This window comes from Pogoniulus pusillus, chromosome 5, assembly GCF_015220805.1.
Source record: "Pogoniulus pusillus isolate bPogPus1 chromosome 5, bPogPus1.pri, whole genome shotgun sequence".
NCBI lineage: Eukaryota > Metazoa > Chordata > Aves > Piciformes > Lybiidae > Pogoniulus > Pogoniulus pusillus.
Window position 1 is genome coordinate 18802251 of NC_087268.1, and position 22450 is coordinate 18824700.

General features: G+C 46.1%; 1 protein-coding gene across 1 annotated transcript in view; it reads right to left on the reverse strand.

Annotated features, from left to right (window-relative positions):
- The window catches only part of POLQ (DNA polymerase theta), a 122159-nt gene extending 102949 nt beyond the window's left edge, over positions 1–19210 (reverse strand). Inside the window, exons 1-4 of the mRNA XM_064143942.1 lie at positions 18991–19210; positions 16803–16979; positions 15431–15561; positions 9487–9643 (exon numbers count right to left, since the gene is read on the reverse strand). Of these exons, the coding sequence (XP_064000012.1) occupies positions 9487–9643; positions 15431–15561; positions 16803–16979; positions 18991–19210 (685 nt within the window). The remainder of the gene's footprint in view (positions 1–9486; positions 9644–15430; positions 15562–16802; positions 16980–18990) is intronic.
- Between the last annotated feature and the right edge of the window lie 3240 nt (positions 19211–22450).

The following is a 22450-nucleotide window of genomic DNA, read 5'->3' on the forward strand; positions in this document are numbered from 1 at the left end:
AAAAAAAAAAAGAAGGGAAGAGGGAAAGGCATCCAGGAGGACAAGGTAGGTTATTCTGCCCCTGTACTCAACACTGGTCAGGCCACACCTTGAGTACTGTGTCCAGTTCTGGGCCCCTCAATTCAAGAGAAATGTTGAGATGCTGGAATGTGTCCAGAGAAGGGCAATGAAGCTCATGAGGGGCCTGGAACATAGCCTGTGTGGAGAGGCTGAGGGAGCTGGAGGTGTTTAGCCTGGAGAAGAGGAGAATGAGGGGTGACCTCATTGTTGTCTACAACTACCTAAAGGGAGGCTGTAGCCAGGTGGGGGTTGGTCTCTTCTGCCAGGCAACCAGTAACAGAACAAGGAGACACAGTCTCAAGTTGTGCTGGGGAAGGTCTAGGCTGGATGTTAGGAGGAAGTTGTTGCCAGAGAGAGTGATTGGCATTGGAATGGGCTGCCCAGAGAGGTGGTGGAGTCGCCGTCCCTGGAGGTGTTCAAGAAAAGCTTGGATGAGGCACTTGTTGACATGGTCTGGTTGATTGGATAGGGCTGGGGGATAGATTGGACTGGATGATCTTGGAGGTCTCTTCCCACCTCATTGATTCTATGATTCTATAAATTGTTATTGGTTCTATTAACTATGTTTGACTCTCTGGGAAATTTAAACTAGAACCAAGACATACAACACCACAAAAATAAACAGTTTGAGTAGTTAGTTTCACCGCCACACAAAACAGTATTGCAGCATCTATGCTGTAACTTCTCTGCAACTGAAAACCTTCAGGCTTCACAGGATCTGGACAGGAACATTAGTGGACCTAAATGAGCTAGTCAAAAGCTTTTTTTTGGCATCAGTGCCTTAGTTAAAAACATCACTTGTTGGTAATGGTAATATTAAATGTAGTGATTCTATAGACTTGTCTGAAGATTATACACTGGAACATAAGTCGTGGACAGGCGAGAGTGCATGAGCTCAGAAGTACTAAGTTAAGATAAAATAGAAGGTTGGAATGACCTTAGAGAATGGTGTAACAAATATAAACAAATGTAAGGCTGGAGTCTGTGGTTTTTGCCTATCTCTGCTAACTTAGATTGCTTAGACACAATGCATGTATTGTTGAGAGAATATGATGTATGTCTATGCCAATTAGTATGTAATTTCTAACACAAGTACATGTAACCAATTACAGTTTAACACAATTTGTAGCCTTCTGATGAAAGGTATACAAACACGTGTTTGGAATGCAATAAATGGATTGAATCTGCTTGTATCAGGCTTCTCCCCACCTCTTCTGATGCCTATGACATGCAGCCTGTGGCAACTCCTCATTAACACATCAATGTTAGGAAAGAAAAAACAAAATAAACCGCAAACAACCAAAAAATACCTAGAGCAGATGTAATTACATGGCATAGCTCACTTCCTATTACATGGTTTCTCACCAAACAAATCTAAATGAGCTCTATTATGCAGCTCTGGCTAATTTAAAACAAAGTAAAACAACAATAAATCCTTACATGACTGCTCTGCTGCCATCCTACCTCCTTACAAATGAATTTCTAATCCATTCAGCACCTCCACCATATTTGTGAGATGTGTAGAAACACTGAAAAGAACGTCATCTAAAAAGATGGTGGAGTCGCCATCCCTGGAGGTGTTCAAGAAAAGCCTGGACGAGGCACTTAATGACATGGTCAAGTTGACTGGATAGGGCTAGGTTAGACTGGATGATCTTGGAGGTTTCTTCCAACCTAGCTGATTCTAAGATTCTTTAATTCACTACTCATGGTGATAAATCTTCTCTTTGTTGTGTTGGATAACAGCAACTTTTAAAATACAACTTAGTTTTTTTGTGTTTCAGTTGAGAAAGACTTTTAAGATCATCAAGTCCAGTCAGTATCTAACTACCAAGTTTGGTGCTAAACCACATACCTCAGCATCACATATCTGTGTCTTGTCTGTCAAGCAAGGGGAAGAATGAACAAACTTAATAACCATTTTGCCACTCAGTATAGGAATGGGCTACCCAGGGAGGTGGTGAAGTTGCCATCACAGGAGGTGTTGAAGAAAAGCCTGGCTGAAGCACTTAGTGCCATGATATAGTTGACTGGATAGGGCTGGGTGCTAGGTTGGACTGGAAGATCTTGGAGGTCTCTTCCAACCTGGTTGATTCTATGATTTCTGATTATCGGCAGCTGGAAACAGCAGACCAGAGGTTTTTTTGCTGGTAAGCATCAATAAGACAAGGAGCAATGGCTACAAACTGGAACATAGAAGGTTTCACCTCATCATGAGGAGAAACTTCTTTACAGAGAGGGTGACAGAGCACTGGAACAGGCTGCCCAGAGAGGCTGTGGAGTCTCCTTCTCCGGAGACTTTCAAAACCTGCCTGGATGCATTTCTGAGTTGCGCTAGTTTGAAGCAGGTTAGAATGTTTTGGTGAGAAGAACTAGATCCCATTCCTGGATTCAGTCAAATTGTCAAACCTCTGCACGATGTGACTCATAAGAGAAAAAATTTTGAGTGGAGACCAGAACAGCAAGCAGCCTTACATCAGATCAAGCAAGAAGTAGTTCATGCAGTGGGCTTGGGACCTGTGAGATCTGGTCCTGACATTAAAAACATTCTGTACACGGCTGCCAGTGACAATGGTCCAACTTGGAGCCTTTGGCAGAGAGCTCCAAATGAGACACGTGGTCGTCCACTTGGTTTCTGGGGTCGTGGCTACAGAGGTTCAGAGGCAAATTACAACCCAACAGAGAAACAGATACTAGCAGCCTATGAAGGAGTGAAAGCAGCTTGTGAAGTGATTGGAACTGAGTCGCAATTGCTTTTAGCTCCTAGACTGCCAGTTCTAAACTGGATGTTCATCACCACATCATGCCACAGATGCAACCTGGTCTAAATGGATGGCTTTGATAACCCAACGAGCACAAATGGGGAATCTTGACCGACCTGGTCTGGTGGAGGTGATCACCAACTGGCCGGAAGGCACAGACTGTACCAAACCTCCAGAGGAGAAAATAACCCATGCTGAAGACGCTCCTCCCTATGGTGATCTCTCTGATCAGGAAAAGAACTAGGCTTTGTTCACAGATGGTTCCTGTTGTCTTGTTGGGAACAAGCGAAGATGGAAGTCATCAGTCTGGAGTCCTACCAGGAGAGTTATCAAAGCGAGAGATGGGGAAGGAGAATCCAGTCAGTTCGCTGAGGTAAAAGCTGTCCAACTTGCTCTTGATGTGGATGAACATGAAAATTGGCCTATCCTTTACCTCTACACTGACTCATGGATGGTAGCCAATGCTCTATGGGGTTGGCTAAAGGACTGGAAGAATGGTTGGCAGAGGAAAGGAAAGCCTCTTTGGTGTGCTGATCTATGGCAGGACATTGATGCACGACTGGAGAGAATTCCAGTGAAGGTGCGGCACATAGACGCACACATGCCTAAGAACAGAGCCACTGAGGAACACCAACACAACCAGCAGGCAGACCAAGCTGCTAAGATTTCTCAAGTTGATACCAACTCTGATATTGATCTTGATTGGAAACACCAAAGTGAACAGTTCTTAGCTCAGTGGGCTCATGATTCATCTGAACATCAAGGCAGAGATGCAACATACCGACGGGCACGCAATAGGTCAATTGACTTGTCCATGGATGCTATCACCCAAGTCATCCATGACTGTGACATTTGTGCTGCTATTAAGCAGGTGAAGTGAATCAAGCCCTTATGGTATGGTGAGAGATGGTCAAAGTACAAGTATGGTGAAGCCAGGCAGATTGACTACATCACTTTACCTCAATCTCGTTCTGGCAAGCAGTATGTGCTGACGATGGTAGAGGCCAGCACCAGATGGCTGGAAACCTATCCAATTCTACATGCTACTGCACGTAACACCATTCTTGGCTTGGAAAGACAGTTCATGTGGAGACATGGAACTCCAGAGAGGATCGAGTCAGACAATGGCACTCATTTCAAGAACAATCTTGTGAAAAACTGGGCCAAAGAGCACAGTATTGAATGGATCTATCACATACCCTACTATGCACCAGCTTCAGGGAAGATTGAGTGCTACAACGGTTTGCTGACAACCACCCTAAAAGCCATGGGGGGTGGAACTCTGAAAAACTGGGACAAACATTTAGCACAAGCTACCTGGTTGGTAAATAGTAGAGGTTCAGTAAACAGAGCAGGACCTGCACAATCAGACTTGGTCCAAACAGTAGACTGTGATAAAGTTCCTGTTGTACGTGAAAAGAATCTGTTAGGAAAAACTGTTTGGGTATTTTCTCCTTTGGGCGAAGGAAAACCTGTCCAAGGGGTGGTGTCTGCTGAAGGTCCTGGTCACACCTACTGGGTAATGCAGGAGAATGGTGAAATCCAGTGTATTCCACAGAGAAATCTAACCTTAGCTGAGAGAGTTCAAATTTAGAGTGTATAATACAAGCTGTTAGGAGTTTTCTGTTCTAGGTACCATTGGCGTCCAACAATAAGAGAATCTACAGTACATGAGCACAAACCCAACATCACCTGGGAGTCCCTGTTCTCGTCTCATCTGTGGGAAGACAAACTGTTCTGAGCTTTTGAACCACCTACATCTGAGATAGCCGGAATGAAGTGTGAGCTGAACTTGTAATATCCATTACTGTAAATATTGTTTTAGATTAGATCAAATAGTTCTTAGCAACACTCTGAGTGAAGTAGACAGGGGTGGATTGTGCTAGTTTGAAGCAGGCTAGAATGTTTTGGTGAGAAGAACTAGATCATAGGCTGTGAAAGGAAAACAATGGTGATGTCTCCTTCCCTCAGAGTCTTGCTGAACAAGAAGAAAGTAAACATTAGATAACACTCTTGCCATTTTTGACTCACTTTTTCGCTGGGCACTGACTGAGCTGCAGCTCCCTAACCTCACCTTCCACTCACCTTTGCTTCTTAATTTCTTGGCTGAACCTCTTTTCATCCTTAGGACTGGAGTAAGGTTGAGAGGGGCAGGGGGAAGGTGCAGGGGTGTTTGAGAGCCCCTCCTGGGGACTCAGGTTTCTGGGAGGGGAGTTGTGCTTCTGTATTACTTTTACCTTGTATATTTTAATATATATTTCTGTATATATATAGTAAATATCTGCTTGTACATTGTGCTAGCTGTAAATAAATAGCTTCATTTATATTCCCAGAGCCAGCTGAGACTAGTTGGGTACTTCTAAAGTGTGGGGGGGCGGGGTACACCCAAACCATCACACTGAGTAAACTACCCTGGTGGATACTGCCTTGGCAGGGAGGTTGGATTCGATGATCTGTGGAGGTCCCTTCTAATCTTTAAAGCTCTGTGATTCTGTGACTGGAGAATCATTTGATGAGAAAGCAGAGAGTCATTACAACTCAGCCACTCAGTGCATTTCCTGCTGAGATCCCAACTTAGCAGCAGTATGAACCCTTTCTGGCCATCTGACAGTGTCACAGGGTTCATGGAAGATCCTAACTGAAGGTTAAGGAAAAAAAAGAAACAGAGCATAGAGGACAATTACAAAAGGTATAGGGAAGGGAAAGCAAATGCAAAATGTATAAACACAACACGTGCTAAACTGTAAATATAAAGCTTCATTCTTCAATTTCCAGCTCAGCTGAGTCTAGTCTGGGTGATTTCACTTAAGTGGGGGGGGGGGACAGGAAACACCCAAACCATCACAGGTTCCCTCAACAATTTGCAAAGACAAGGTGAACTGTCAACAGGGGCTTGACATCTCAAGCCTGAGATGGAATCCAGCCAGAATTCCAGTTATCTCCCAATAACTAATCTCAAAAGATAAAAAACACTTTCATTATGATGAACTGGTCTAAATTTATAATTTAATAATAAGACAAGGTCTGAATCTTGGCGTTTCAGACAAACCTGCTTTAAGTGACAGTCCAACTGGCATTTGCAAACCTCACTTGTATTTTGCAGCTTCTCTGACAGTCTCCAGATAGAAATTTTGTCAATTTCTTAAAGACTGTTTTTAAATTCAAATTTATATATATAAGTAAACGAAAAGATTGGATGGTTTTCTTTTTGTTACATAGCCATACAAGGACACAAGGGAAATGGAGGGTCACAGCAAAGGTGTTTTCAAATGGTAACATAAAAACATCATCGTTTAAGGAGCACTGTGCTAATTTGAGTCTAGCTGGGACATTTTGGTGAGGAGAATTAGATGACAGTCTGTGAAAAGGAAACAATGGTGATGTCTGCTGCACTCATAGGCTTGCTGAGATGTATAAGAACAAGGACACAAACACAGGTAACAGAGTCTCTCTCTGGGCATTTTGGGCTGCATGAACTTCTCTCTCCCTAACTTGCTGCCTGACTAATCCTTCTGCTTCCTAACCCACTTGGCCAATTCTCCAAACTCACCTTGAACGTAAGGCGAAGTCTGGGGTAGAAGGGCAGGGAGAAGGTGGAAGGGTGGTTGGGAGGCCCTCCTAGGGATTCTGGTTTCTGGGAGGGCTGTTGTGTTTCTGTATTACTTTTAACTTGTGTATTTCTGACTATAGCTGTATATATTGCAAATGTCTGCTTGTATAATGCGCTAAGCTCTTAATATAAAGCTTCATTCAATTTCCAGCTCGGATGAATCTAGTCTGCATGATTTTCTTAAGTGAGGGGGGACAGGTAACACCCAATCCATCACAAGCACAGATATTCAAACTCGTCTTGTATTCTCTTGGATGGTTATAGTTATATGACTATTCTCAAGTGTATTTATTTCAGACAGCACACCAAAATGTAGGGATAGAATGGCAAGACCAACCAAAAGGTTCTGGCATATCTCCAGTGTCTGAACAATAGCATTAAACAATTCATTTTAGCATACCGATTACAATTCCAAAGCACACAAAGCCAACATCAGAGAATCATAGAATAAGTAACGGTTGGAAGGGACCAAAAGGATCATCCAGTTCCAACCCCCCTGCCATGTCCCAGGGACACCCTATCCTGGATTAGGCTGGCCAGAGCCTCATCCAGTCTGGCCTTAAATAATTCCAAGCATGGGGCCTCAACTGCCTATCTGGGCAACACATTCCAGGGTCTCACCACTCTCATGCTGAAGAACTTTCTCCCACATGAATATGGACATCATGACCCTACTCTCTGCCTTATGCTGGCAATACATCTCGTATGGTGTGGTGATCTAGGATCAAACTAATCCCATCTGAAACATACATACATAAATAGCCACATACTGAAAATAACTAAATACATAATCTCCAATCCTCCAGCAAGGGAAGGACTGAATACAAACAAAAATTAGGCTAGACTGCAGAAGCCTCAATTCAAATAAGCTTAAAATACTGCATAACCACAGTCACCTACTTATCTTCCAGGCAACTGGGAGCCTAAAGCATTTCCAGTGACCCAGCCCCTATACATCCAGGTGTCAGTGAGTTATTCCATAATCTCACACTGAAAAAGCCTGCAAGGCTTTATTTTTCCTATTCTTTCTTGTGTTTAAAAGCCTTTTCTGGTATACAGTGCTGCAGAACACTATGACACCATATGCACATGGAATAGCAGTTTCCAATGTGGAGTTCTCAGAGCAGTTTGATATTTAACTAATTTTCCAATTTTTATATTCTTTTCATATTCTTAAGATAGAAGACAGTTATGTGAGAGGCCTGAGTGAAGACTGGAGGGATTACCATATAAAATATAATTAAATATAGCTTCATGGAGCTATATCTAGTTATATAATATTATATAATAAATATATAATACATAGAATTATATGCAGTATTATATAATATGACACCAAGCTGTGTGGTGCAGCAGATAGGCTGGAGGGCAGGGATGTAATCCAGAGGGACATGGACAGGCCAGAGAGGTGGGCACAAGCAAAGCTCATGAAGTTCAACAAGACCAAGTGCAAGGTCCTGCAGCTGGGTCGAGGCAATGCCAAGCACAGATCCAGGCTGGGCAGGAACTGGATGGAGGGCAGCCCTGAGGAGAGGGACTTGGGGGTGCCAGTGGTCAAGAAGCTCAACAGGAGCCAGCAGTGTGCATTTGCAGCCTAGGAAGCCAAGCAGAGCCTGGGCTTCATCAGGAGAAGTGAGGCCAGCAGGTGGAGGGAGGTGATTCTCCCCCTCTACTCTGCTCTGCTGAGACCCCACATGGAATACTGCATCCAGCTCTGGAGCCCCCATTACAAAAGGGGCGTGGAGATGCTGGAGTGTGTCCAGAGAAGGGCCACGAGGATGATCAGAGGGCTGCAGCAGCTCTGCTATGAGGACAGACTGAAAGAGTTGGGGCTGTTCAGTCTGGAGAAAAGAAGGCTCCCAGGTGACCTTCTTGAGGCCTTCCACTATGTGAAGGGGGCCTACAAAAAAGCTGGGGAGGGACTTTTTAGGCTGTCAGGGAGTGACAGGACTAGAGGAATGGAGCAAAGCTGGAAATGGAGAGGTTTAGACTGGCTGTGAGGAGGAAGCTGTTGAGCATGAGAGTGGTGAGAGGCTGGAATGGGTTGCTCAGGGAGATGGTTGAGACCCCATGCCTGGAGGTGTTTTAAGGCCAGGCTGGATGAGTCTGTGAGCAGCCTGCTCTAGGGTAGGGTGTCCCTGAGCATGGCAGGGGAGTTGGAACTAGATGATCCTTGTGGTCCCTTCCAACCCTGACTTTATCTATGATTCTATATAATCATTATTATATTATATGTTGTTTAATTATTTCTATATAAGTTATATATAAATAATTATATAATAATTATATAATATTTATATAATACTATATGTTCTATATAACATTACTGAAACAAAAGAGCAAACTGTCCCAGGAAATCATAAGTCTCTCCAAGTGCACACTGAAAACATCAGGCTTCTTCAGGTTTAATATCTCCTCTCAAACACTAAAATGAACACCATCATTATTTAGTGGCCATACGGCCCACCGTGACCCAGAAGACTATGTTGCAAGGACAGAGGGCTTGCCAGCAAACTAGAAGAGAGAAACGAATGTCACAGCCCTCCTAGTCACCATGTCTACCCACAAAAGCTCTCTCTATTCATTCCACTCATCTGGACCCAGATGAGCACCAAACACAACTCCTCGCATTCCTTGAGCTAAGTAAAGATAAAACATGAATGCCACGATTTCTGTCCGAAACAAATGAACACATTTACATTCTTGAATTCAAACCTATCCCAGATCTTTAAATCAAATTCTTTAATTTAAAAGACATTTTCTAGCGATGGCAATCCCTGCTTGTTGCATCTAATCACTGTGCTTTGCTAGTCATCCATCTACTAAAATCTGCAGCCTCTAGCTACGCATTCCAGTACAGTATAGAACAGTCCTGACTGCCTTCCTAAAGTCAAACCAGATGTGTTACACCATATAGGAAAATTGAGCTATTCTCCTTCCTTCAGATCTGCCAGATAACAGAACTGAGCAAATACAAAGTATCCTATGACTTCACGTGTACCTGAAGTATGTAATAATTCTCGTCCCTACAATGATCAAGCCTTAGTATTTTACCCAGTGAGTCCATTTTGTTTTCTTCTATTAGCCTGTTGATTAGGCTGTTGGCTTTCTCAATGGTGCAGACAGCAACATCCAGGGCAGAGAAACGTGCAGCAGGAGACATGCTTCCCATGTAGCCTTCAACTGTCACATCCACCTCCTGAAACAGGGACTGTTTTCCAAAAATAAAGAACATCCTGCTAAGTTTACAACTGAACTTTGACCAGTGCCTGTTGGAATCACATAAAAGCCCACATCCTACAATCACAATTTCTAGCACTTATAACACCCACTGATCAGATTAAAGCCTCCTTTTATTTTTTTTTTCACTGTCACATTTTATTTCCAAAGCAGAAGCTACACAATACATATTGCAGGATAAAGTGTGTCCAGTTCTGGGCTCCTCAATTCTAGAAAGATGTTGAGGTACTGGAATGTGTCCGGAGAAGGGCAACAAAGCTGGTGAGGGGCCTGGAACACAGCCCTGTGAGGAAAGGCTGAGGGAGCCGGGGGTGTGCAGCCTGCAGAAGAGGAGGCTCAGGACAGAGCTCATTGCTGTCTACAACTACCTGAAGGGAGGCTGTAGCCAGGTGGGGGTTGGGCTCTTCTGCCAGGCAAGCAGCAAGAGAACAAGGGGACACAGTCTAAAGTTGTGCCAGGGGGAGGTCTAGGCTGGATGTTAGCAGGACATTCTTGCCAGAGAGAGTGATTGGCATTGGAATGGGCTGCCCAGGGAGGTGGTGGAGTTGCTGTCCCTGGAGGTGTTGAAGCAAAGCCTGGCTGAGGCACTTAGTGCCATGGTCTAGTTGATTGGATAGGGCTGGGTGCTAGGTTGGACTGGATGATCTTGGAAGTCTCTTCCAACCTGTCTCATTCTATGATAATTGAGCAAGAGGGATGGAGACCACTGTTTTATATAAAAACATTTGCTACTCCAAAAATTAAAGGCCATATGGAACAATATGTGATCACGAGTTAGTGGAGTTTTCAATATACAGGGAGGTAGGGAGGCACTTCAACAAAACCTACACCTTGGACTTTAGGAGGGCAAACTTCAATTTGCTCAAGGAACTTATTTCCAATGTCCCCTGGGCAGCAGTCCTTGAGAACAAAGGGGTCCAGGATGGTTGGACCTACTTTAAACAGGAGCTCTTGAAGGCACAGGAACTGGCAGTTCCCACGTGCCGAAAGATGAGTCGCAGGGGGAGGCGACCAGCCTGGATGAGCAAAGAGCTCCTGAAGGAAGTGGGGGAGAAAAAGAGGGTGTATCGCCTCTGGAAGGAGGGGAAGGCTTCTCCTGATGTGTTTAAGGAGGTAGCCAGACTATGTAGGAGAAAAATTAGAGAGGCTAAGGCTCAGCTAGAACTTAGGCTGGCCACTTCCGTGAAAGTTAACAAAAAACACTTTTATAAATTTATCAATGCTAAAAGGAAGGGCAAGAAGAGCCTCCACTCCTTAATGGACCAGGAGGGGAACACTATAACTGATGATGAAGCAAAGGCAGAGGTCCTGAATGCCTTCTTCGCCTCAGTTTTCAACAGTAAGGAGGGAGGAGTTCAGGGCAAGTGGCCTCTTGAACTGGGGGATGGGGTCGGGGAGCGGTGTGTTCCCCTGGAAATTCATGAAGAATTAGTTCAGGACCTGTTGAGTCATCTGGACACCCACAAGTCCATGGGACCAGATGGGATCCATCCCAGGGTGCTGAGAGAGCTGGCAGCTGAGCTGGCCAAGCCGCTCTCCATCATTTTCCAGCAGTCCTGGCTCACTGGAGAGGTCCCAGGAGACTGGAAAATGGCCAACGTGGTCCCCATCCACAAAAAGGGTCGGATGGAGGAACCTGGGAACTACAGACCCGTCAGCCTGACCTCAGTGCCAGGGAAACTGATGGAGCAGGCTCTCTTGGGGCCAATAACTGCGCACCTGAGAGATGGCAAAGATCTCAGGTCCAGCCAGCATGGGTTTAGGAAGGGCAGATCCTGCCTTTCTAACCTGATCTCCTTCTATGATCAGGTGACCCGCTTGGTGGATGTGGGGAGGCCTGTGGATGTGGTCTATCTGGACTTCAGCAAGGCCTTTGACACTGGCCCCCACAGCAAACTGCTGGCTAAGCTGTCAGCCCGTGGCTTGGATGGTAACACTCTGTGCTGGGTTAGGAACTGGCTGGAGGGCCGGACCCAGAGAGTGGTGGTGAATGGTGCCACATCCAGCTGGCGGCCAGTCACTAGTGGTGTCCCTCAGGGATCTGTGCTGGGCCCCATCCTCTTTAACATCTTCATAGATGATCTGGATGAGGGCATCGAGTCAGTCATCAGCAAGTTTGCAGATGACACTAAGCTGGGGGCAGATGTGACTGAGTTGGAGGGCAGAAGGGCTCTGCAGCGGGACCTTGACCGCCTGGACAGATGGGCAGAGGCCAATGGGATGGGGTTCAATAGCTCCAAGTGCAGGGTGCTGCACTTTGGCCACAACAACCCCATGCAGAGATACAGGCTGGGGTCAGAGTGGCTGGAGAGCAGCCAGACAGAGAGGGATCTGGGGGTACTGATTGATACCCGCCTGAACATGAGCCAGCAGTGTGCCCAGGTGGCCAAGAGAGCCAGTGGCATCCTGGCCTGCATCAGGAATGGTGTGGTCAGCAGGAGCAGGGAGGTCATTCTGCCCCTGTACTCTGCACTGGTCAGGCCACACCTCGAGTACTGCGTTCAGTTCTGGGCCCCCCAGTTTAGGAAGGACACTGAGATGCTCGAGCGTGTCCAGAGAAGGGCGACGAGGCTGGTGAGAGGCCTCGAGCACAAGCCCTACGAGGAGAGGCTGGGGGAGCTGGGGTTGTTTAGCCTGGAGAAGAGGAGGCTCAGGGGTGACCTTATTGCTGTCTACAACTACCTGAAGGGTGGTTGTGGCCAGGAGGAGGTTGCTCTCTTCTCTCAGGTGGCCAGCTCCAGAACGAGAGGACACAGCCTCAGGCTGCGCCAGGGGAAATTTCGGTTCGAGGTGAGGAGAAAGTTCTTCACTGAGAGAGTCATTGCGCACTGGAATGGGCTGCCTGGGGAGGTGGTGGAGTCGTCGTCCCTGGAGCAGTTCAAGGCAAGGTTGGATGTGGCACTTGGTGCCATGGTCTAGCCTTGGGCACTGTGGTAAAGGGTTGGACTTGATGATCTGTGAGGTCTCTTTCAACCTTGGTGATACTGTGATGCTGTGATACTGTGATTATATAAAAAGCCTTGCTCCTGAGAAACCTGGGCAAAAGCCAAATGTGGGACCTCAAACACAAAGATGTCCCACTGAAAATTAAGAAGCAATAACTTCTTACAGACTCATACAAACATACAATTGCTTCAATTGGAAAAGACCTCTAAGATAATAAAGTCCAATCACGGCCATTAAACCAGGTCCCAAGTGCCATGTTTACATGTTTTTTTGGACACCTCCAGGGATGGTGACTCCACCACAACCCCAGGTAGCCTGTTCCAGTGCCTGACCACTCTTTCAGGAAAGAAACTTTTTGTAATATCCAATCTAAATCAACTCCGACACAAGAAACTCCTTTCTTCAAGGGCTTATTACTACAGTGCCAAAGCTCTGACACATCACACTCTGCATTAGCAAAAAGCATTAGCTGTTGGAAGCAGATGGGTAGGATACACCATGATTTCAAGTATGTGCAGCTACAGCCAAACCTTAGGCCAGGAGCAGAAGAATATTGCATCCATAATCCTCCATCTTTACAAGATTAAAGCAAAACCAGGTCTCCATTATCAACTGCTACAAAGTAGCTTTTGCACTCAGTCGGTAGCATTTCCCATCAATTTACAAGGTTAAGATACCATCTCAGTCTATTAACACCTAAAATGCCCCAAATATCTGAAATTGTAACAAAAATGTCTGCTGTTTTTGTATTTGTTTTTAGCAATCCTTTTTGATGTATCAGCTAACAGAAATGAAATATTAAAGTCTTTCAAGAAAAAAAAATAATGTTAACCAGACCCTGGGCTGCATCAGGAGAAGTGTGGCTAGCAGGACAAGGGAGGTGATTCTCCCCCTCTACTCTGCTCTGCTGAGACGCAAATGGAATACTGCATGCAGTTCTGGAGCCCCTCATTAGAAGAGGGATGTGGAGATGCTGGAGGGTGTCCAGAGAAGAGTCACAAGGATGACAAGAGGGCTGCAGCAGCTCTGCTATGAGGACAGACTGAAAGAGTTAGGGCTGTTCAAGATGCAGAAGAGAAAGCTGTGAGGTGACCTTCTTGTGGCCTTCCACTATCTGAAGGGGGCCTACAATAAAGTTGGAGAGGGACTTTTTAGGCTGTCAGGGAGTGCCAGGACTAGGGGGAATGGAGCAAAACTGGAGGTGGGTAGATTCAGACTAGAGGTGAGGAGGAAGTTCTTCACCATGAGAGTGGCAAGAGCCCGGAATGGCTTGCCCAGGGAGGTGGTTGAGACCCCATGCCTGGAGGTGTTTAAGGCCAGGCTGGACAAGGCTGTGAGCAGCCTGATCTAGGGTGGGGTGTCCCTGAGCATGGCAGGGGGGGGTGGAACTAGGTGATCCTTGTGGTCCCTTTCAACTCTGAATGATTCTGTGATTCTAATACTGTAATTCTGTTCTTAAATAGCTCAGGTGATGAAGTCAAGACATAACTACATTGTGTCAGAATAATTTTTTACAAAGCCAAAGTGAAATGAGAGCCACAAAATTCTGCAGGAAAACTCCAAGGAAAGCTAAAATATCCTTTTGACTTTTCAGATAATACTGACACCTTCTCTGTAGTTTTTCAGACACCATCTCTAATTAAAGTTCATATATTATAAAATCCACAAATCACAGGATCACAAGATATAAGGGGTTGGAAGGGACCCAAGGAGAACATCGAGTCCAACCTCCCTGCCAGAGCAGGACCACACAATCTAGCACAGATTGCAAAGGAACGCATCCAGACAGGCATTGTAAGTCTCCAGAGAAGACTCCACATCCTCTCTGGGGAGCCTGTTCCAGTGCTCTGTGACCCTTACAGTAAAGAAGATTGCCCCCATATTGAGGCAGAACCTCTTGTGCTGCAACTTAGACCCACTGCTCCTTGTCCTATCCCAGGGAGCAAGTGAGCAGAGCCTGTCCCCCCTGCTCCTGACCAGCCCTCAGGTGCTTATAAACATTTACTAAATCCCCTCTAAGTCTTCTCTTTTCCAGACTAAACAGTCCCCGGTCCCTCAGCCTCTCCTCATAAGGTAGTTCTCCAGTCCCCTAACCATCCTCAGAGCCCTCCACTGGACCCTCTCCAGCAGATCCCTGTCCCTGTTAAACCAGGGAGCCCAAAACTGAACACAGTATACAAGATGACGTCTCACCAGGGCAGAGTAGCGGGACAGGAGAACCTCCCTTGATCTCCTGGACCCACTCTTCTTAATACACCCCGGGGTTCCAATGGCCACAAGGGCACATTGCTACGCCATGGTTAACTTGTTATCCACCAGCAATCCCAGGTCCCTCTCCACAGGGCTATCCTCCAGCAGATCACCTTCCAATCTGTACTGGTGCAGTTTATTATTCCTCCCCAGGTGCAGGACTCTGCACTTGTCCTTGTTGAACCTCACTTGGTTCCTCTGTGCCCAGCAATCCAGTCTGTCCAGGTCTCTCTGGATGGTCACACAGCCTTTTGCTGTTTTCAGCCAAGCCTCCTAAATAAATTCATGTTACAATGCTTTAAAAGTCAAAGTGAAATAAAATATTTTAGTCCACTCCTTCCTTTTTTTCAAAGTTTCCCTTTTTGGCTGCAATGTTTTGGGTTTTTTTTCTCTCCAACTCAGAATGTGAGCAAATTTTTAAATAATCCCTTTTGAAGAAACTCTGAAATTTAATTTTTTTCTTTCCTCAAATTCACGCAAGAACTCCTTCATGTTTAAAAACAAACCAGTGACACACAATAAATACAAACCCATAAATTTCCTCTCTTTGAATCCTACTTACCTGCAGATAACATTTTTTCTCCTTGGCCACAGAGACAAAGGGAAGGATAAGAAGAGCTTTCTTACGAGTCTCCAGAACTCGTTTCAAAATCAGTAATTCTGCAACAAGAGTCTTTCCAGCACTGGTAGGAGCTGGGAAATAAACACAGCCAAAAGTTGGGGTGAGTTTAATAACAAACTTTTCAAGATTTTAAAAAAAAAAATCTAGTGAACAAGCATCATAAAACTATCATAGAATGCAGTTACTGGACAACCTGAGGCAAGAATCTTTGATTTAATGCCACTCTCCCACAGCTACAACTACACTTACAGTTAACTCCATAAAGGGTCAAGAAGACTGCAGAGCATTTCTTTTTAGGTGTTTAAGGCCAGGCTGGATGAGGCTGTGGGCAGCCTGATGTAGGGTAGGGTGTTCCTGCCCTTGGTAGGGGGGTTGGAACTAGATGATCCTTGTGGTCCCTTCCAACCCTGGCTGATTCTATAATTTTTTTTAGCTTCTTCCATCATGCAACCAGGGCTTATGCTCTTGTCTCTGCTACAGAAGCAACAGCAGCTCAGTAATAAACAAGAGGGAGGAAAACAGAAAAGCCCCAAACCTCACTACAGTCCCCACTACAGTCAACACCTCAGTCTCCACCTTACTGACCTAGCGCAGATTTACCTCTCCTGCCTGGCAAGCATTGCTGTTGTCATCTATCAGCCACAGAAAACTGTAGAGATGTCATGCATATGGGGACAGCCATTGCCCAGTAATCAGGCCCCACATCTCATGGTACCAAATAAATAAAACTGAAATCATAGCCTAAGAAAAACACCCATGCCTTCTTCTAAGTTCTTCATCCTTCCAGTGCAGTTCTGGGACCTTCTTCTCATTAAGAGGAGACACACAAGTTGTCAGTTCTCATGGATTTCTAGTCTACCAGTTCTCCTTCTGTGCCTAGTCCTATTCCACCCCTAACCTTAAACCAGGTGAAGAGAAACAATAAAGGGAATGAAAAAAATTAGACAGCAAATAACATTTTTCAAATGTGTATATATATATAATGTTACTGTTATCATTCCATTCCTGAGTGACACAGTCTGTAATGAAAAAAAAGGAGAGAGTACTCATTAAGTGACTCCTAATTATCGGTTTCTAAAAGAATATTAGGAGAAAAAATGAGAGGAAAAGACTCTCCTCACATCTGAAAAGGAGTCTATCAAGCCAGGTCTGAGTTACAGCAGTGGAAGAGATATTAATGGGGTCTCTTCATTAATTAAAAAAGAATCTCAATCTTCTCATCTGCCAAATCAGAATAATTCAGCACCGGTATGTTCTTCTAAATGGCACTGGGAACATTAAGGGGGATTAGTTTTGCCTGGTGTTTGCATACCTGAGTAAACTAGGTTCTTCCCTTCCAGAACTTGTCCAAGCATTAGGCATTCTGCTTGCCATTCAAACATCTGTACTACTCCCAGACTGTGGTATTTCTCCAGAACTGCTCTGGGAAGACCCCAACTTGCAAGGAGCAACTTGTCTGCTACATCTTCAGGAACATTTACCCTTTGCCCTTTGTAAGGAGAAAATGAAAACAGAAAAAAGTAGAGTATCATCCTTGAATCTGAGGTCAGGTTTGACTTAAAGGTCAAACTTTTTTAGAAGCTCCTGTATTATGAAAAAAAAGTAACAAGAAACTATCATCCCTATATATTTTCCAGTATTTCCTATGGACATTTCACAGCTCATCTTATCTTCTGACATGTTTTTTTTTCAATTTTTCCTCCTATAAGATTTTCTACATTCAACTCAAGTCTTCAACAAACTCTTGCTCTCATATTTGCTTTTGAGACAAAGCAGATATTACAAATACATAGTCAAACACAGAGTTTCAGCACTGATTAATACAACAGCATTACAATGTATTTCCCATCTGATCCTTATCCACAGTTTCTTTTTGAAATTACTGCTACAGACTTCAGTAATCCTCACAGTTTAAAGAACTGCTTACTCTTTTTTCTTGCTCTATGGATTAATTTTAAAAGCAATATAAGCCAACTGAGCAGCTCAAGCTACTCCGCACAATGTGCATTACCTCAGTTTATCAACTCGTCCATTTTGGCGGATGAGAAGCTCAACAGGAGCCAGCAGTGTGCACTTGCAGCCCAGAAAGCCAAGCAGAGCCTGGGCTGCATCAGGAGAAGTGTGGCCACCAGGGCCAGGGAGGTGATTCTCCCCCTCTACTCCACTCTGCTGAGATCCCACCTCGAGTACTGCATCCAGTTCTGGAGCCCCTATTACAAAAGGGATGTGGAGATGCTGGAGCGTATCCAGAGAAGGGCCACAGGGATGATCAGAAGGCTGGAGCAGCTCTCTTATGAGGACAGACTGAAAGAGCTGACACTGTTCAGTCTGGAGAAGAGAAGGCTCCCAGGTGACCTTCTTGTGGCCTTCCACTATCTGAAACAGGCCTACAAAAAAGCTGGGGAGGGACTTTTTTAGGCTATCAGGGAGTGACAGGACTAGGCGGAATGGAGCAAAGGTGGAGGTGGGGATTTCAGGCTGGCCATGAGGAGGAAGTTCTTCATCATGAGAGTGGTGAGAGGCTGGAATGGGTTGCCCAGTGGGGTGGTTGAGGCCCCATCCTTGGAGGTGTTTAAGGCCAGGCTGGATGAGTCTGTGGGCAGCCTGCTCTAGGGTGGGGTGTCCCTGGGTATGGCAGGGGAGCTGGAACTAGATGATCCTTGTGGTCCCTTCCAAGCCTGGACTCATTCTATGATTCTGTGTGACACCTTGCCACAAGACGTTTATATAACACAGCTTATTTATATAACATACTGTCTAGACAGGCAAGATGTCATACAAAAAAAACACTGCTATGCTTCTCTGCATTTGCAGGCATCAGGGCACCAGCCAGGACCACTTCAAGTGATGCCTCTGGACATGTTTTATCCGCTTAATGTATTCTTGAATCAATTTAGTAGCACAGGTAAACTTCAATCCATTTACCAAAGCACACAGCCTGTAAGGATTGTTGTATTATGGTAGCACCTAGAGGCCAAACCAAGAACAAGGCCCACTCTCAAACGACATAGAACGAAACAAGGCTGACTTCAAAAGCGTTCGTAGACCATGCACTTTCTTACTCGCCTCAACTAAACAGCGAATGGTGCCCGGAGACACTTCGCTTCCTATTTGTACGCTACCACCCCCGTTAACAAAAGCATTTAGCTGCAGACACCGCCTTCAAGGGAAAAAGTAGCTAGTAAAGAGTTAGTGCCGCTGTCCAAGGGCAGCGAGTCGTACCCAGGCCAAAGACAGCACACCACGGGCCAGGAGAGGTTCTGAGGGTCCTTAACCACTTCCCGTACGGCCCGGAGCCCGCTTCGGCCCAGTGCCCCACGACTAACTGAAACCACCTCAGCGCCATGTTGCCTAAGGAGACAACGGCAACCAGGGACCGCGGCCCTGACCCCAGCGCTCCCTCAGCAGCCCAGCGCCCTCCCGCCCACCTCGTCCAGACGCGGTGCGCTGCATGACCGAGGAAAGAGACGGGGGGAGGAGGCGCCTTCTTGCACCTGTACCTGCAAAGCTGGGGCCGAGGCTCCCGCTGCCACGCAGGGAGAGGTCAAGGCCAGGCGGGGGACTCAGCACGAGCCCGCAAGGCGCGGCAGAGCCGAGCAGGGTAGCCCTCCTTGCTCCGCGGGAGGCGGCCGAGCCGCCCGAAATGTTGCCCCGGAATCTCGCAGCCGAGCCTTTGGCGCCGCCGTTAAGAGCAGCGCCGCCATCTTCCCGCCGCGCCATTCAAACCCCAGCACCGCCCCGCGACACGGCGCACCACGCACTGTCTCGGCACGACTGCCGGCAGGAGCGGGGCCAGCCGGGTAAGGACCAGCGCCGCGGGGCGGCCTCGCCAGCAGTGGCTACGCTGCCGGGCGCCTCGGTGGCAGCGGAGAATCTTAGAATCGTTTTCGTTGGAAAAGACCCAAAGATCATCGAGTCCAACCATTCTCTAACCGGAAAACATTATATACATGTGGCTCGACATTGTTGGGACAATTGTTTGGGATATGAGTAGCTTGACACTTTGCCCTCTGTAGTCGACCGAGGGGCTTTGGGGCCTGGGAGGCTCGCTGTCGAGACTTTTGGACTCTATAAATTCCGTGGAGGCAGCAGCAACAGAGACAGATTAGAGCCCTGGAGATTGCATCAGGCATGCGATGCACTGCCGAATCACGGCGGGTGGCTGCTTACAGCAACTGTATGGAACTATAAAAAGCGACAGAGTATAATGAGGTAGAGAAGCTGCTTGGAAGAGCTACGAAAGGAGCAGGGGCTGTTTAGTTTGAAAAAGAGGATGCTGACGGGAGACTTCAACGCTGTCTGCTGCTACCTGAAAGGATGTTGTGGAGAGGTTGGTGCTGGCCTCTTCTCACAGTAATAGAGCAAGGGGGAACAGCCTTAAGCTGCGACTAGGTAGGTTTAGACTGGATATTAGAGAAAAAAAAATTACAAAAAGAATGATCAGAGAAGTGGTTGAGTCACCAACTCTGGATGTGTTTAAAGGTCGTTTGGATGCAGTGCTTGGGAATATGGTTTAGAGTGAACCTTGTAGAGTTCCTATGAAGATAGGCTGAGCTGGGGCTGTTTAGCCTAGAGATCAGAGAGGAGATCAGAGGTGACCTTCTTGTGGCCTTCCACTATCTGAAACGGGCCTACAAAAAAAGCTGGGGAGGGACTTATTAGGCTATCAGGGTGTGACAGGACTAGGCGGAATGGACCAGAGCTGGAGGTGGGGAGATTCAGGCTGGCCATGAGGAGGAAGTTCTTCATCATGAGAGTGGTGAGAGCCTGGAATGGGTTGCCCAGGGAGGTGGTTGAGACCCCATCCTTGGAGGTGTTAAAAGGCCAGGCTGGATGAGGCTCTGGCCAACCTGCTCTAGGGTAAGGCACCCCTGCCCTTGGTAGGGGGGTTGGAAATAGATGATCCTTGTAGTCTCTTCCAAACCTGACTGATTCTGTAGTCAGTTGGACTTGGTCATCCCAATAGTCTTTTCCAACCTGAACATTTCTGTGATTGTGTGATTCTGTGACTGCTTGGAGAGAACTGCTTTGGGATCTACTAGGGGTAGATCACTGCCTGGCACGAGGAGCCATTGCTAGGATAAAGCCCTTCTGTAAGGGAGCCACATGCAAAGAATTGGTTGCTGAGAAGTCAGTGGCTAGAGACCAGGACTGTCAAAAACCACTGCCCTGCCTGCTGCAGATAGAGAGATGCTTTCCTACCTGGCCCTCCTTGCCACTTCTGTTGCTGTCATCCTCACTTTGACTACAGTGGTATTTGTATTTGCAGCCTGTCAACTAAGCAGTTTTATCACTTGACTCTTGAGTCTTACTTCTGTTCCTAAGAGTGTAAAGTTAGTCACATTAAACGTCCAACTGGGCATCACTCAAGAGCTAAGCTCAGCCCCACCCAGTCCCTGTGATATCTCAGAACAAGCTGGAACATGAGGCAGTTTTAACATATGCTAAGTTACCCACCATGGGACCATGACATAGGTCTGGTGCTAAACCATGGCCCTCAGTACCATGTCTCTATCTGCATGGATAGGGATTCAATAACCTCCCTAGGGAGTCCATTTCATTGCCTGGGAACCCTTTCAGTAAAGAAGTTTCTACTCATAGCCAAGCTAAACCCCTTCTGGTGCAACTTGAGGCCATTTCCTCTTGTCCTATCACTTGCTACTCCAGAGAACAGACCAAACCCTACTTCACTACAACCTAATTTTAGGGAAGTGTAGAGTGCAAGAAGGTATCCCCTCAGCATCCTTGTCTCCAGCCTAAACAATTCCCATGTCCTCATCTGTTCCTCAGGAGACCTGTTCTCTAGACCCTTCACCATTTTAATTGCCCTTCTCAGTGCCCTACTTCAGCACCTATCTTTTACTTTGTATGGAAGGCCCTTAATCTGAACCCCATACACAAGGTGTGGCCTCACCAGCACCAAGTACAGGGGGACAATCATTTACCTACTCTTGCTTGTCATACTGTTCCTGATACAGGCCAGGATGCCATTGGCCTTTTTGGCCACCTGGGCATATGCTGGCTCACTTTCAGCCAGTTGCCAATCAATGCTCTATCTTTCTCTGTTGGGCAGCTTTTCAGCCACTCTTCCCCAAACCTGGAAGATTCATGGGGTTATCATGACTCTAGTACAGGACCTGGCCCTTGGCCTCCATGAATCTTATACAACTAGGTTCAGCCCATCAATCCAGCAGAAGTAGCGCTCAGAGACACAACAGTCAACAACAGAGGAGGAAAATTAAGCCTTTTTAAGTTGTCTTCAATTCAACTTCAGAAAACAGACTAATCTCACCAGAAAACTTGACAACTAAAGCAAAACATTCAAATTTGTTCCAGTAGCATGAACATATGTATTATTTCCTTGTGTCTGTCCATCAGAAGTGTTATTTTGAGGAACATGCACACTCCACTCTACAGAACATGGAGACAGTTTTTCTAAATCTCCACATAGGTCACAGCTTGGGAGGCTGACTTCATGTAAAGCTCCTATCTCAAACACACACTGTACCCTGTCTGAGGAACATAAGGACTATGTCCCTCAGCCTTTCTCCTCAGGGTGACAGGTCACTGGCCCAGAAACACTAGGAAAACAGCTAGCAGTAAGAAGGATTAAGGAGTCAGATTTGGAAGCAGCCACTTTCTTTGTGGTCGTTAATGAAGAACAATGGTCAGTCAGGGTCAGTGTCAACAAGCCTTGGGCAAACTATCTGAGTCAGAGTGATCTGATTAGGAGAAGCAAGGAGACTGTCCTGCCCTCTGATGAATATGCCTGTCCTTCTTATCTGATGAATATGCTAAGACCACTGCTCCACGGGAAGCAGATGTGGCAGACAAGAATTTAGATTGGAAGAAAAGACGATTTTGCATGTGATAAAATGACTAATCAGTATGTAAAAACGTTAAGCCTTCTGACAAAGTACATAAATCCTGTATGTTGCCTAATAAAGTTGGAACTTAGCT